At 45.4% G+C, this 17708-nt stretch overlaps 2 protein-coding genes across 2 annotated transcripts; both read left to right on the top strand.

Annotated features, from left to right (window-relative positions):
- Positions 1–1999: 1999 nt before the first annotated feature.
- Positions 2000–5554, top strand: LOC121838962 (serine-rich adhesin for platelets-like). The gene is made up of 2 exons (XM_042294949.1): positions 2000–2066; positions 2385–5554. Exons 1-2 carry the CDS (start codon positions 2000–2002, stop codon positions 5552–5554), a joined length of 3237 nt encoding a protein of 1078 aa, XP_042150883.1.
- A 48-nt stretch (positions 5555–5602) lies between these two features.
- Positions 5603–17708, top strand: LOC121838961 (serine-rich adhesin for platelets-like). Its single transcript, XM_042294948.1, is given in 9 exon segments — positions 5603–5619; positions 5985–8784; positions 9044–9461; positions 9464–9891; positions 10870–11149; positions 11548–12992; positions 12995–14023; positions 14423–14662; positions 17628–17708. Coding segments are annotated over 9 exon segments (6738 nt in total).

The raw sequence follows: 17708 nt of genomic DNA, 5'->3' as shown, positions 1-17708 counted from the left end.
CACCACTCCCTCAAGAACATCGACAGTCACTTCAAGTGATGCCACCTCTTCCTCAACAACATCGACTTTAACTTCAAGTGATACCACCACTACTACAACGACAGTAACTTCAACTTTGGCCAACATTCCCTCAACTACATCAACACTCACTTCAAGTGATGTCACCACTCTCTCGACATCAATATTCACTTCAAATGATGCCAGCTCTCCCTCGACGTCAACAGTTACTTTAAGTGATGCCACCAATCCCTCAACTGCAACGACATCAACTTCAAATGATACCACCACTACTACACCGACATTAACAGTCATTTCAAGCGATTCCACCACTCCCTCAAAAGCCACTTCAAGTGATGCCACCACTCCCTCATCTACATTAATAGTCACTTCAAGTGATGCCACAGCTACTACATCAACATCAGCAGTCACTTCAAGCGATATCACTGTTCCTTCAACATTTACTTCAAGTGGTGCCACCACTACTACATCAGCATTCAGTTCAAGTAATGCCATCTCTCCCTCGACATCAACAGTCACTTTAAGTGATGGCACCACTCCCTCAACAGTCTCTTCAAGTGATGCCACCGCTACTACATCGACATCAGCAGTTTCTTCAAGTGATGCCACCAATCCCTCAACTGCATTGACATCAATGTCAAATGATGCCACCACTCCCTCATCTACATCAGCAGTCACTTCAAGCGATAACACTGTTCCTTCAACATTCACTTCAAGTGGTGCCACCTCTCCCTCGACATCAATATTTACTTCAATTGATGCCACCTCTCCCTCGACATCAACAGTCACTTTAAGTGATGCCACCTCTCCCTCAACTACATTAACTTTCACTTCAAGTGTTACCACCACTACTACACCGACAGAAATATTAACTGTGGCCACAATTCCTTCAACTACATTGACAGTCACTTCAAGTGATGACACCACTGCTTCAACAGTCACTCCACGTGATGCCACCAATCCCTCAACTACATCAACATCAACTTCAAGAGATGCCACCACTGCTACATCAACATTAACAGTCACTTCAATTCATAACACCACTATTACATCAACATCAGCAGTCACTTCAAGCAATGCCACAGCTCCTTCAAAATTAGCTTCAAGTCATGCCACCGCTACAACATCAATTTCAGCAGTCTCTTCAAGTGATGTAACCACTCCCTCAACAGTCACTCCAAGTGATGCTACCAATCCCTCAACTGCATCGACAATAACAGTCATTTCAAGCGATTTCACCACTCCCTCAGAAACCACTTCAAGTCATGCCACCACTCCCTCATCTACATCAATAGTGACTTCAAGTGATGCAGCCACTACTACATCAACATCAGCAGTCACTTCAAGCGATAACACTGTTCCTTCAAGATTTACTTCAAGTTGGGCCACTGCTACTACATCAACAGTCTCTTCAAGTGATGCCACCAATCCCTCAACTGCATCGACATCAACTTCAAATGATGCCACCACTCCCTCATCTACATCAGCAGTCACTTCAAGCAATAACACTGTTCCTTCAACATTCACTTCAAGTGGTGCCACCGCTACTACATCAACTTCAGCATTCACTTCAAGTGATGCCACCTCTCCCTCGAGATCAACAGTCACTTTAAGTGATGGCAGCACTCCCTCAACAGTCTCTTCAAGTGATGCCACCACTCCCTCAACTGAATCGACATCAACTTCAAATGATGCCACCACTCCCTCATCTACATCAGCAGTAACTTCAAGCGATAACACTGTTCCGTCAACATTCACTTCAAGTGGTGCCAAAGCTACTACATCAACTTCAGAATTCACTTCAAGTGATGCCACCTCTCCCTTAACATCAAGATTCACTACAAGTGATGACACCACTCCCTCAACAGTAGCTTCAAGTGATGCCACCGCTACTACATCAACATCAGCAGTCTCTTCACGTGATGCCACCACTCCCTCGACATCAATATTCACTTCAAATAATGCCACCTCTCACTCAACTATGTCGACAGTCACTTCAGACGATACTACATCAACACCCACTTCAAGTGATGCCACCACACCCTCAAGTACATTGACAGTCAGTTCAAGTGTTGCCACCACTCTGTCAACAGTCACTTCAAGTGATGCCACCTCTTTCTCAACTACATCAACTTTAACTTCAAGTGATACCACCACTACTACACCGACAGTAACATTAACTGTGGACAGAATTCCCTCAACTACGTCGACAGTCAGGTCAAGTGATGCCACCACTCCCTCAAGTACATCGACAGTCAGTTCCAGTTTTACCACCACTCTGTCAACAGTCACTTCAAGTGATACCACCACTACTACACCGACAGTAACATTAACTGTGGACAGAATTCCCTCAACTACGTCGACAGTCAGGTCAAGTGATGCCACCACTCCCTCAAGTACATCAACAGTCACTTCAAGAGATGCCAACACTCCCTTAACAGTCTCTTCATGTGATGTCACTACTCCCTCAAGTACATCAATAGTCACTTCAAGTGATGCCACCACTACGCCATCAACAACAGCAGTCACTTCAAGCGATGCCACCACTCCTTCAACATTCACTTCAAGTGATGCCACCACTGCTACACCAACAGTAGCTTCAACTGCAGCCACCATTCCCTCAACTACATCGACAGTCACTTCAGATGATACCACATCAACACCCACTTCAAGTAATGCCACCACTCCCTCAAGTACATCAACAGTCAGTTCCAGTTTTACCACCACTCTGTCAACAGTCACTTCAGGTGAATCCACCACTACTACACCGACAGTAACATTAACTGTGGACAGAATTCCCTCAACTATGTCGACAGTCAGGTCAAGTGATGCCACCACTCCCTCAAGTACATCGACAGTCAGTTCCAGTTTTACCACCAATCTGTCAACAGTCACTTCAGGTGATGCCACCACTACTACACCGACAGTAACATTAACTGTGGACAGAATTCCCTCAACTACGTCGACAGTCAGGTCAAGTGATGCCACCACTGCATCAACAGTCACTTCAAGTCATAACACCACTGTTACATCAACATCAGCAGTAACTTCAAGCGATGCCACCTCTCATTCAAAATTTGCTTTAAGTGATGCTACCTCTACTAAATCAACATCAGCAGTCATTTCAAGTGATTACACTGTTCCTTCAACACCCACTTCAAGTGATGCCACCTCTTCCTCAACAACATCGGCTTTAACTTCAATTGATACCACCACTACTACAATGACAGTAACTTCAACTTTGGCCAACATTCCCTCAACTACATCGACAGTCACTTCAAGTGATGCCACTACTACTACATCAACATCAGCAGTCACTTCAAGCGATCCCACCACTCCCTCAACATTCACTTTAAGTGGTGCCACCGCTACCACATCAACATCAGCATTCACTTCAAGTGATGCCACCACTCCCTCAACATCAATATTCACTTCAAGTAATGGCACCAATCCCTCAACTGCAACGACATCAACTTCAAATGATGCCACCACTACTACACCGACATTAACAGTAATTTCAAGCGATTCCACCACTCCCTCATCTACATCAATAGTCACTTCAATTGATGCCACAGCTACTACATCAACATCAGCAGTCACTTCAAGCGATATCACTGTTCCTTCAACATTTACTTCAAGTGGTGCCACCGATACTACATCAGCATTCAGTTCAAGTGATGCCATCTCTCCCTCGACATCAACAGTCACTTTAAGTGATGGCACCACTCCCTCAACAGTCTCTTCAAGTGATGCCACCGCTACTTCATCAACATCAGCAGTCTCCTCAAGTGATGCCACCAATCCCTCAACTGCATTGACATCAACTTCAAATGATACCACCTCTCCCTCGACATCAATATTCACTTCAAGTGATGCCAACTCTCCCTCGACATCAATCTTCACTTCAATTGATGCCACCTCTCACTCAACTACATCGATAGTCACTTCAGATGATACTACATCAACAACTACTTCAAATGTTGCCACCACTGCATCAGCAGTCTCTTCAAGTGATGCAACCACTCCTTCTACAGTCACTTCAAGCAATCCCACCACTGCCTCAACAGTCACTTCAAGTGATGCCATCACTCCCTCAACTACACTGACTTTCACTTCAAGTGTTACCACCACTACTACACCGACAGAAATATTAACTGTGGCCAACATTCTCTCAACTACATCGACATTCACTTCAAGTGATGCCACTACACCCTCAACATTCACTTCAAGTGGTGCCACCGTTACCACATCAACATCAGCATTCACTTCAAGTGATGCCACCACTCCCTCAACATCAATATTCACTTCAAGTAATGGCACCTCTCCCTCAACATCAGCAGTCTCTTCAAGTGATGCCACCACTCCTTCTACAGTCACTTCAAGCAATCCCACCACTCCCTCAACAGTCACTTCAAGTGTTGCCACCTCTCCCTCGACATCAATCTTCACTTCAAATGTTGCCACAACTGCCTCAACAGTCACTTCAAGTGATGCCATCACTCCCTCAACAACACTGATAGTAACTTCAGAAAATGCCACATGGACACCCACTTCAGGTGATGCAACCTCTTCCTCAACTACATCAACATTCACTTCAAGTGGTGCCACCACACCCTCAACAGTCACTTCAAGTGATGCCACCTCTCCCTCAACTACATTGACTTTCACTTCAAGTGTTACCACCACTACTACACCGACAGAAATATTAACTGTGGCCAACATTCTCTCAACTACATCGACATTCACTTCAAGTGGTGCCACCGCTACCACATCAACATCAGCATTCACTTCAAGTGATGCCACCACTCCCTCAACATCAATATTCACTTCAAGTAATGGCACCTCTCCCTCGACATCAATATTCACTTCAAGTGATGCCACCAATCCCTCAACTGCAACGACATCAACTTCAAATGATGCCACCACTACTACACCGACATTAACAGTCATTTCAAGCGATTCCACCACTCCCTCAAAAGCCTCTTCAAGTGATGCCACCACTCCCTCATGTACATCAATAGTCACTTCAAGTGATGCCACCACTCCTTCTACAGTCACTTCAAGCAATCCCACCACTCCCTCAACAGTCACTTCAAGTGTTGCCACCTCTCCCTCGACATCAATCTTCACTTCAAATGTTGCCACCACTGCCTCAACAGTCACTTCAAGTGATGCCATCACTCCCTCAACAACACTGATAGTAACTTCAGAAAATGCCACATGGACACCCACTTCAGGTGATGCAACCTCTTCCTCAACTACATCAACATTCACTTCAAGTGGTGCCACCACACCCTCAACAGTCACTTCAAGTGATGCCACCTCTCCCTCAACTACATTGACTTTCACTTCAAGTGTTACCACCACTACTACACCGACAGAAATATTAACTGTGGCCAACATTCTCTCAACTACATCGACATTCACTTCAATTGATGCCACCTCTCACTCAACTACATCGATAGTCACTTCAGACGATACTACATCAACAACCACTTCAAATGTTGCCACCACTGCCAAAAGTCACTTCAAGTGATGCCATCACTCCCTCAACTACACTGATAGTAACTTCAGAAAATGCCACATGGACACTCACTTCAGGTGATGCATCCTCTTCCTCAACTACATCAACATTCACTTCAAGTGGTGCCACCACTCCCTCAACAGTAGCTTCAAGTGATGCCACTGCTACTGCATCAACATCAGCAGTCTCTTCAAGTGATGCCACCACTCCTTCTACAGTCACTTCAAGCAATCCCACCACTCCTCAACAGTCACTTCAAGTGTTGCCATCTCTCCTCGACATCAATCTTCACTTCAAATGTTGCCACCACTGCCTCAACAGTCACTTCAAGTGATGCCATCACTCCCTCAACTACACTGATAGTAACTTCAGAAAATGCCACATGGACACCCACTTCAGGTGATGCAACCTCTTCCTCAACTACATCAACATTCACTTCAAGTGGTGCCACCACACCCTCAACAGTCACTTCAAGTGATGCCACCTCTCCCTCTCCCTCAACTACATTGACTTTCACTTCAAGTGTTACCACCACTACTACACCGACAGAAATATTAACTGTGGCCAACATTCTCTCAACTACATCGACAGTCACTTCAAGTGATGCCACTACACCCTCAACATTCACTTCAAGTGGTGCCACCGCTACCACATCAACATCAGCATTCACTTCAAGTGATGCCACCACTCCCTCAACATCAATATTCACTTCAAGTAATGGCACCTCTCCCTCAACATCAATATTCACTTCAATTGATGCCACCAATCCCTCAACTACAACGACATCAACTTCAAATGATGCCACCACTACTACACTGACATTAACAGTCATTTCAAGCGATTCCACCACTCCCTCAAATGCCTCTTCAAGTGATGCCACCACTCCCTCATCTACATCAATAGTCACTTCAAGTGATGCCACAGCTACTACATCAACATCAGCAGTCACTTCAAGCGATATCACTGTTCCTTCAACATTTACTTCAAGTGGTGCCACTGATACTACATCAGCATTCAGTTCAAGTGATGCCATCTCTCCCTCGACATCAACAGTCACTTTAAGTGATGGCACCACTCCCTCAACAGTGTCTTCAAGTGATGCCACCGCTACTTCATCAACATCAGCAGTCTCCTCAAGTGATGCCACCAATCCCTCAACTGCATTGACATCAACTTCAAATGATGCCACCTCTCCCTCGACATCAATATTCACTTCAAGTGATGCCACCTCTCCCTCGACATCAATCTTCACTTCAATTGATGCCACCTCTCACTCAACTACATCGATAGTCACTTCAGACGATACTACATCAACAACCACTTCAAATGTTGCCACCACTGCCTCAACAGTCACTTCAAGTGATGCCATCACTCCCTCAACTACACTGATAGTAACTTCAGAAAATGCCACATGGACACCCACTTCAGGTGATGCAACCTCTTCCTCAACTACATCAACATTCACTTCAAGTGATGCCACCTCTCCCTCAACTCCCTCAACTACTTTCACTTCAAGTGTTACCACCACTACTACACCGACAGAAATATTAACTGTGGCCAACATTCTCTCAACTACATCGACAGTCACTTCAAGTGATGCCACTACACCCTCAACATTCACTTCAAGTGGAGACACTGCTACCACATCAACATCAGCATTCACTTCAAGTGATGCCACCACTCCCTCAAAATCAATATTCACTTCAAGTAATGGCACCTCTCCCTCGACATCAATATTCACTTCAAGTGATGACACCAATCCCTCAACTGCAACGACATCAACTTCAAATGATGCCACCACTACTACACCGACATTAACAGTCATTTCAAGCGATTCCACCACTCCCTCAAAAGCCTCTTCAAGTGATGCCACCACTCCCTCATCTACATCAATAGTCACTTCAAGTGATGCCACAGCTACTACATCAACATCATCAGTCACTTCAAGCGATATCACTGTTCCTTCAACATTTACTTCAAGTGGTGCCACCGATACTACATCAGCATTCAGTTCAAGTGATGCCATCTCTCCCTCGACATCAACAGTCACTTTAAGTGATGGCACCACTCCCTCAACAGTCTCTTCAAGTGATGCCACCGCTACTTCATCAACATCAGCAGTCTCCTCAAGTGATGCCACCAATCCCTCAACTGCATTGACATCAACTTCAAATGATGCCACCTCTCCCTCGACATCAATATTCACTTCAAGTGATGCCACCTCTCCCTCGACATCAATCTTCACTTCAATTGATGCCACCTCTCACTCAACTACATCGATAGTCACTTCAGACGATACTACATCAACAACCACTTCAAATGTTGCCACCACTGCCTCAACAGTCACTTCAAGTGATGCCATCACTCCCTCAACTACACTGATAGTAACTTCAGAAAATGCCACATGGACACTCACTTCAGGTGATGCATCCTCTTCCTCAACTACATCAACATTCACTTCAAGTGGTGCCACCACTCCCTCAACAGTAGCTTCAAGTGATGCCACTGCTACTGCATCAACATCAGCAGTCTCTTCAAGTGATGCCACCACTCCTTCTACAGTCAATTCAAGCAATCCCACCACTCCCTCAACAGTCACTTCAAGTGTTGCCATCTCTTCCTCGACATCAATCTTCACTTCAAATGTTGCCACCACTGCCTCAACAGTCACTTCAAGTGATGCCATCACTCCCTCAACTACACTGATAGTAACTTCAGAAAATGCCACATGGACACCCACTTCAGGTGATGCAACCTCTTCCTCAACTACATCAACATTCACTTCAAGTGGTGCCACCACACCCTCAACAGTCACTTCAAGTGATGACACCTCTCCCTCAACTACATTGACTTTCACTTCAAGTGTTACCACCACTACTACACCAACAGAAATATTAACTGTGGCCAACCTTCTCTCAACTACATCGACAGTCACTTCAAGTGATGCCACTACACCCTCAACATTCACTTCAAGTGGTGCCACCGCTACCACATCAACATCAGCATTCACTTCAAGTGATGCCACCACTCCCTCAACATCAATATTCACTTCAAGTAATGGCACCTCTCCCTCGACATCAATATTCACTTCAAGTGATGCCACCAATCCCTCAACTGCAACGACATCAACTTCAAATGATGCCACCACTACTACACCGACATTAACAGTCATTTCAAGCGATTCCACCACTCCCTCAAAAGCCTCTTCAAGTCATGCCACCACTCCCTCATCTACATCAGCAGTCACTTCAAGCGATATCACTGTTCCTTCAACATTTACTTCAAGTGGTGCCACCGATACTACATCAGCATTCAGTTCAAGTGATGCAATCTCTCCTCGACATCAACAGTCACTTTAAAATGATGGCACCACTCCCTCAACAGTCTCTTCAAGTGATGCCACCACTTCATCATCAACATCAGCAGTCTCCTCAAGTGATGCCACCAATCCCTCAACTGCATTGACATCAACTTCAAATGATGCCACCTCTCCCGACATCAATATTCACTTCAAGTGATGCCACCTCTCCCTCGACATCAATCTTCACTTCAATTGATGCCACCTCTCACTCAACTACATCGATAGTCACTTCAGACGATACTACATCAACAACCACTTCAAATGTTGCCACCACTGCCTCAACAGTCACTTCAAGTGTTGCCATCACTCCCTCAACTACACTGATAGTAACTTCAGAAAATGCCACATGGACACTCACTTCAGGTGATGCATCCTCTTCCTCAACTACATCAACATTCACTTCAAGTGGTGCCACCACTCCCTCAACAGTAGCTTCAAGTGATGCCACTGCTACTGCATCAACATCAGCAGTCTCTTCAAGTGATGCCACCACTCCTTCTACAGTCACTTCAAGCAATCCCACCACTCCCTCAACAGTCACTTCAAGTGTTGCCATCTCTCCTCGACATCAATCTTCACTTCAAATGTTGCCACCACTGCCTCAACAGTCACTTCAAGTGATGCCATCACTCCCTCAACTACACTGACAGTAACTTCAGAAAATGCCACATGGACACCCACTTCAGGTGATGCAACCTCTTCCTCAACTACATCAACATTCACTTCAAGTGGTGCTACCACACCCTCAACAGTCACTTCAAGTGATGCCACCTCTCCCTCAACTACATTGACTTTCACTTCAAGTGGTGCCACCACACCCTCAACAGTCTCCTCAAGTGATGCCACCAATCCCTCAACTGCATTGACATCAACGTCAAATGATGCCACCTCTCCCTCGACATCAATATTCACTTCAATTGATGCCACCTTTCCTTCTACATTCACTTCAAGCAACCCCACCACTCCCTCAACAGTCACTTCAAGTGATGCCACCTCTCCCCTCGACATCAATCTTCACTTCAATTGATGCCACCTCTCACTCAACTACATCGATAGTCACTTCAGACGATACTACATCAACAACCACTTCAAATGTTGCCACCACTGCCTCAACAGTCACTTCAAGTGATGCCATCACTCCCTCAACTACACTGATAGTAACTTCAGAAAATGCCACATGGACACTCACTTCAGGTGATGCATCCTCTTCCTCAACTACATCAACATTCACTTCAAGTGGTGCCACCACTCCTCAACAGTAGCTTCAAGTGATGCCACTGCTACTGCATCAACATCAGCAGTCTCTTCAAGTGATGCCACCACTCCTTCTACAGTCACTTCAAGCAATCCCACCACTCCTCAACAGTCACTTCAAGTGTTGCCATCTCTCCTCGACATCAATCTTCACTTCAAATGTTGCCACCACTGCCTCAACAGTCACTTCAAGTGATGCCATCACTCCCTCAACTACACTGACAGTAACTTCAGAAAATGCCACATGGACACCCACTTCAGGTGATGCATTCCTCAACTACATCAACATTCACTTCAAGTGATGCCACCTCTCCTCAACTACATTGACTTTCACTTCAGTTACCACCACTACTACACCGACAGAAATATTAACTGTGGCCAACATTCTCTCAACTACATCGACAGTCACTTCAAGTGATGCCACTACACCCTCAACATTCACTTCAAGTGGAGACACTGCTACCACATCAACATCAGCATTCACTTCAAGTGATGCCACCACTCCTCAAAATCAATATTCACTTCAAGTGATGGCACCTCTCCTCGACATCAACAGTCTCTTCAAGTGATGCCACCGCTACTTCATCAACATCAGCAGTCTCCTCAAGTGATGCCACCAATCCCTCAACTGCATTGACATCAACTTCAAATGATGCCACCTCTCCTCGACATCAATATTCACTTCAAGTGATGCCACCTCTCCTCGACATCAATCTTCACTTCAATTGATGCCACCTCTCACTCAACTACATCGATAGTCACTTCAGACGATACTACATCAACAACCACTTCAAATGTTGCCACCACTGCCTCAACAGTCACTTCAAGTGATGCCATCACTCCCTCAACTACACTGATAGTAACTTCAGAAAATGCCACATGGACACCCACTTCAGGTGATGCAACCTCTTCCTCAACTACATCAACATTCACTTCAAGTGGTGCCACCACACCCTCAACAGTCACTTCAAGTGATGACACCTCTCCTCAACTACATTGACTTTCACTTCAAGTGTTACCACCACTACTACACCAACAGAAATATTAACTGTGGCCAACCTTCTCTCAACTACATCAACAGTCACTTTAAGTGATGGCACCACTCCCTCAACAGTCTCTTCAAGTGGTGCCACCGCTACCACATCAACATCAGCATTCACTTCAAGTGATGCCACCACTCCCTCAACATCAATATTCACTTCAAGTAATGGCACCTCTCCCTCGACATCAATATTCACTTCAAGTGATGCCACCAATCCCTCAACTGCAACGACATCAACTTCAAATGATGCCACCACTACTACACCGACATTAACAGTCATTTCAAGCGATTCCACCACTCCCTCAAAAGCCTCTTCAAGTCATGCCACCACTCCCTCATCTACATCAGCAGTCACTTCAAGCGATATCACTGTTCCTTCAACATTTACTTCAAGTGGTGCCACCGATACTACATTAGCATTCAGTTCAAGTGATGCAATTTCTCCCTCGACATCAACAGTCACTTTAAGTGATGGCACCACTCCCTCAACAGTCTCTTCAAGTGATGCCACCGCTACTTCATCAACATCAGCAGTCTCCTCAAGTGATGCCACCAATCCCTCAACTGCATTGACATCAACTTCAAATGATGCCACCTCTCCCTCGACATCAATATTCACTTCAAGTGATGCCACCTCTCCCTCGACATCAATCTTCACTTCAATTGATGCCACCTCTCACTCAACTACATCGATAGTCACTTCAGACGATACTACATCAACAACCACTTCAAATGTTGCCACCACTGCCTCAACAGTCACTTCAAGTGATGCCATCACTCCCTCAACTACACTGATAGTAACTTCAGAAAATGCCACATGGACACTCACTTCAGGTGATGCATCCTCTTCCTCAACTACATCAACATTCACTTCAAGTGGTGCCACCACTCCCTCAACAGTAGCTTCAAGTGATGCCACTGCTACTGCATCAACATCAGCAGTCTCTTCAAGTGATGCCACCACTCCTTCTACAGTCACTTCAAGCAATCCCACCACTCCCTCAACAGTCACTTCAAGTGTTGCCATCTCTTCCTCGACATCAATCTTCACTTCAAATGTTGCCACCACTGCCTCAACAGTCACTTCAAGTGATGCCATCACTCCCTCAACTACACTGATAGTAACTTCAGAAAATGCCACATGGACACCCACTTCAGGGGATGCAACCTCTTCCTCAACTACATCAACATTCACTTCAAGTGGTGCCACCACACCCTCAACAGTCACTTCAAGTGATGCCACCTCTCCCTCAACTACATTGACTTTCACTTCAAGTGTTACCACCACTACTACACCAACAGAAATATTAACTGTGGCCAACATTCTCTCAACTACATCGACAGTCACTTCAAGTGATGCCACTACACCCTCAACATTCACTTCAAGTGGTGCCACCGCTACCACATCAACATCAGCATTCACTTCAAGTGATGCCACCACTCCCTCAACATCAATATTCACTTCAAGTAATGGCACCTCTCCCTCAACATCAATATTCACTTCAAGTGATGCCACCAATCCCTCAACTGCAACGACATCAACTTCAAATGATGCCACCACTACTACACTGACATTAACAGTCATTTCAAGCGATTCCACCACTCCCTCAAATGCCTCTTCAAGTGATGCCACCACTCCCTCATCTACATCAATAGTCACTTCAAGTGATGCCACAGCTACTACATCAACATCAGCAGTCACTTCAAGCGATATCACTGTTCCTTCAACATTTACTTCAAGTGGTGCCACCGATACTACATCAGCATTCAGTTCAAGTGATGCCATCTCTCCTCGACATCAACAGTCACTTTAAGTGATGGCACCACTCCCTCAACAGTCTCTTCAAGTGATGCCACCGCTACTTCATCAACATCAGCAGTCTCCTCAAGTGATGCCACCAATCCCTCAACTGCATTGACATCAACTTCAAATGATGCCACCTCTCCCTCGACATCAATATTCACTTCAAGTGATGCCACCTCTCCCTCGACATCAATCTTCACTTCAATTGATGCCACCTCTCACTCAACTACATCGATAGTCACTTCAGACGATACTACATCAACAACCACTTCAAATGTTGCCACCACTGCCTCAACAGTCACTTCAAGTGATGCCATCACTCCCTCAACTACACTGATAGTAACTTCAGAAAATGCCACATGGACACCCACTTCAGGTGATGCAACCTCTTCCTCAACTACATCAACATTCACTTCAAGTGATGCCACCTCTCCCTCAACTACATTGACTTTCACTTCAAGTGTTACCACCACTACTACACCGACAGAAATATTAACTGTGGCCAACATTCTCTCAACTACATCGACAGTCACTTCAAGTGATGCCACTACACCCTCAACATTCACTTCAAGTGGAGACACTGCTACCACATCAACATCAGCATTCACTTCAAGTGATGCCACCACTCCCTCAAAATCAATATTCACTTCAAGTAATGGCACCTCTCCCTCGACATCAATATTCACTTCAAGTGATGACACCAATCCCTCAACTGCAACGACATCAACTTCAAATGATGCCACCACTACTACACCGACATTAACAGTAATTTCAAGCGATTCCACCACTCCCTCAAAAGCCTCTTCAAGTGATGCCACCACTCCCTCATCTACATCAATAGTCACTTCAAGTGATGCCACAGCTACTACATCAACATCAGCAGTCACTTCAAGCGATATCACTGTTCCTTCAACATTTACTTCAAGTGGTGCCACTGATACTACATCAGCATTCAGTTCAAGTGATGCCATCTCTCCCTCGACATCAACAGTCACTTTGAGTGATCAACAGTCTCTTCAAGTGATGCCACCGCTACTTCATCAACATCAGCAGTCTCCTCAAGTGATGCCACCAAGCCCTCAACTGCATTGACATCAACTTCAAATGATGCCACCTCTCCCTCGACATCAATATTCACTTCAAGTAATGGCACCTCTCCCTCGACATCAATCTTCACTTCAATTGATGCCACCTCTCACTCAACTACATCGATAGTCACTTCAGACGATACTACATCAACAACCACTTCAAATGTTGCCACCACTGCCTCAACAGTCACTTCAAGTGATGCCATCACTCCCTCAACTACACTGATAGTAACTTCAGAAAATGCCACATGGACACCCACTTCAGGTGATGCAACCTCTTCCTCAACTACATCAACATTCACTTCAAGTGGTGCCACCACACCCTCAACAGTCACTTCAAGTGAACACCTCTCCCTCAACTACATTGACTTTCACTTCAAGTGTTACCACCACTACTACACCAACAGAAATATTAACTGTGGCCAACCTTCTCTCAACTACATCGACAGTCACTTCAAGTGATGCCACTACACCCTCAACATTCACTTCAAGTGGTGCCACCGCTACCACATCAACATCAGCATTCACTTCAAGTGATGCCACCACTCCCAAACATCAATATTCACTTCAAGTAATGGCACCTCTCCCTCGACATCAATATTCACTTCAAGTGATGCCACCAATCCCTCAACTGCAACGACATCAACTTCAAATGATGCCACCACTACTACACCGACATTAACAGTCATTTCAAGCGATTCCACCACTCCTCAAAAGCCTCTTCAAGTGATGCCACCACTCCCTCATCTACATCAATAGTCACTTCAAGTGATGCCACAGCTACTACATCAACATCAGCAGTCACTTCAAGCGATATCACTGTTCCTTCAACATTTACTTAAGTGGTGCCACCGATACTACATCAGCATTCAGTTCAAGTGATGCAATCTCTCCCTCGACATCAACAGTCACTTTAAGTGATGGCACCACTCCCTCAACAGTCTCTTCAAGTGATGCCACCGCTACTTCATCAACATCAGCAGTCTCCTCAAGTGATGCCACCAATCCCTCAACTGCATTGACATCAACTTCAAATGATGCCACCTCTCCTCGACATCAATATTCACTTCAAGTGATGCCACCTCTCCTCGACATCAATCTTCACTTCAATTGATGCCACCTCTCACTCAACTACATCGATAGTCACTTCAGACGATACTACATCAACAACCACTTCAAATGTTGCCACCACTGCCTCAACAGTCACTTCAAGTGTTGCCATCACTCCCTCAACTACACTGATAGTAACTTCAGAAAATGCCACATGGACACTCACTTCAGGTGATGCATCCTCTTCCTCAACTACATCAACATTCACTTCAAGTGGTGCCACCACCCTCAACAGTAGCTTCAAGTGATGCCACTGCTACTGCATCAACATCAGCAGTCTCTTCAAGTGATGCCACCACTCCTTCTACAGTCACTTCAAGCAATCCCACCACTCCTCAACAGTCACTTCAAGTGTTGCCATCTCTCCCTCGACATCAATCTTCACTTCAAATGTTGCCACCACTGCCTCAACAGTCACTTCAAGTGATGCCATCACTCCCTCAACTACACTGACAGTAACTTCAGAAAATGCCACATGGACACCCACTTCAGGTGATGCAATCTCTTCCTCAACTACATCAACATTCACTTCAAGTGGTGCTACCACACCCTCAACAGTCACTTCAAGTGATGCCACCTCTCCCTCAACTACATTGACTTTCACTTCAAGTGGTGCCACCACACCCTCAACAGTCTCCTCAAGTGATGCCACCAATTCCTCAACTGCATTGACATCAACTTCAAATGATGCCACCTCTCCCTCGACATCAATATTCACTTCAATTGATGCCACCTCTCCTTCTACATTCACTTCAAGCAACCCCACCACTCCCTCAACAGTCACTTCAAGTGATGCCACCTCTCCCTCGACATCAATCTTCACTTCAATTGATGCCACCTCTCACTCAACTACATCGATAGTCACTTCAGACGATACTACATCAACAACCACTTCAAATGTTGCCACCACTGCCTCAACAGTCACTTCAAGTGATGCCATCACTCCCTCAACTACACTGATAGTAACTTCAGAAAATGCCACATGGACACCCACTTCAGGTGATGCATCCTCTTCCTCAACTACATCAACATTCACTTCAAGTGGTGCCACCACTCCCTCAACAGTAGCTTCAAGTGATGCCACTGCTACTGCATCAACATCAGCAGTCTCTTCAAGTGATGCCACCACTCCTTCTACAGTCACTTCAAGCAATCCCACCACTCCCTCAACAGTCACTTCAAGTGTTGCCATCTCTCCCTCGACATCAATCTTCACTTCAAATGTTGCCACCACTGCCTCAACAGTCACTTCAAGTGATGCCATCACTCCCTCAACTACACTGATAGTAACTTCAGAAAATGCCACATGGACACCCACTTCAGGTGATGCAACCTCTTCCTCAACTACATCAACATTCACTTCAAGTGGTGCCACCACACCCTCAACAGTCACTTCAAGTGATGCCACCTCTCCCTCAACTACATTGACTTTCACTTCAAGTGTTACCACCACTAATACACCAACAGAAATATTAACTGTGGCCAACATTCTCTCAACTACATCGACAGTCACTTCAAGTGATGCCACTACACCCTCAACATTCACTTCAAGTGGTGCCACCGCTACCACATCAACATCAGCATTCAATTCAAGTGATGCCACCACTCCTCAACATCAATATTCACTTCAAGTAATGGCACCTCTCCTCAACATCAATATTCACTTCAAGTGATGCCACCAATCCCTCAACTGCAACGACATCAACTTCAAATGATGCCACCACTACTACACTGACATTAACAGTCATTTCAAGCGATTCCACCACTCCTCAAATTCCTCTTCAAGTGATGCCACCACTCCCTCATCTACATCAATAGTCACTTCAAGTGATGCCACAGCTACTACATCAACATCAGCAGTCACTTCAAGCGATATCACTGTTCCTTCAACATTTACTTCAAGTGGTGCCACCGATACTACATCAGCATTCAGTTCAAGTGATGCCATCTCTCCTCGACATCAACAGTCACTTTAAGTGATGGCACCACTCCCTCAACAGTCTCTTCAAGTGATGCCACCGCTACTTCATCAACATCAGCAGTCTCCTCAAGTGATGCCACCAATCCCTCAACTGCATTGACATCAACTTCAAATGATGCCACCTCTCCCTCGACATCAATATTCACTTCAAGTGATGCCACCTCTCCCTCGACATCAATCTTCACTTCAATTGATGCCACCTCTCACTCAACTACATCGATAGTCACTTCAGACGATACTACATCAACAACCACTTCAAATGTTGCCACCACTGCCTCAACAGTCACTTCAAGTGATGCCATCACTCCCTCAACTACACTGATAGTAACTTCAGAAAATGCCACATGGACACCCACTTCAGGTGATGCAACCTCTTCCTCAACTACATCAACATTCACTTCAAGTGATGCCACCTCTCCTCAACTACATTGACTTTCACTTCAAGTGTTACCACCACTACTACACCGACAGAAATATTAACTGTGGCCAACATTCTCTCAACTACATCGACAGTCACTTCAAGTGA

Source organism: Oncorhynchus tshawytscha, linkage group LG13 (genome assembly GCF_018296145.1).
Source record: "Oncorhynchus tshawytscha isolate Ot180627B linkage group LG13, Otsh_v2.0, whole genome shotgun sequence".
Classification (NCBI taxonomy): Eukaryota; Metazoa; Chordata; class Actinopteri; order Salmoniformes; family Salmonidae; genus Oncorhynchus; species Oncorhynchus tshawytscha.
The sequence above is the reverse complement of the archived record's forward strand: the minus strand, read 5'-3'. Positions and strand labels throughout refer to the sequence as shown.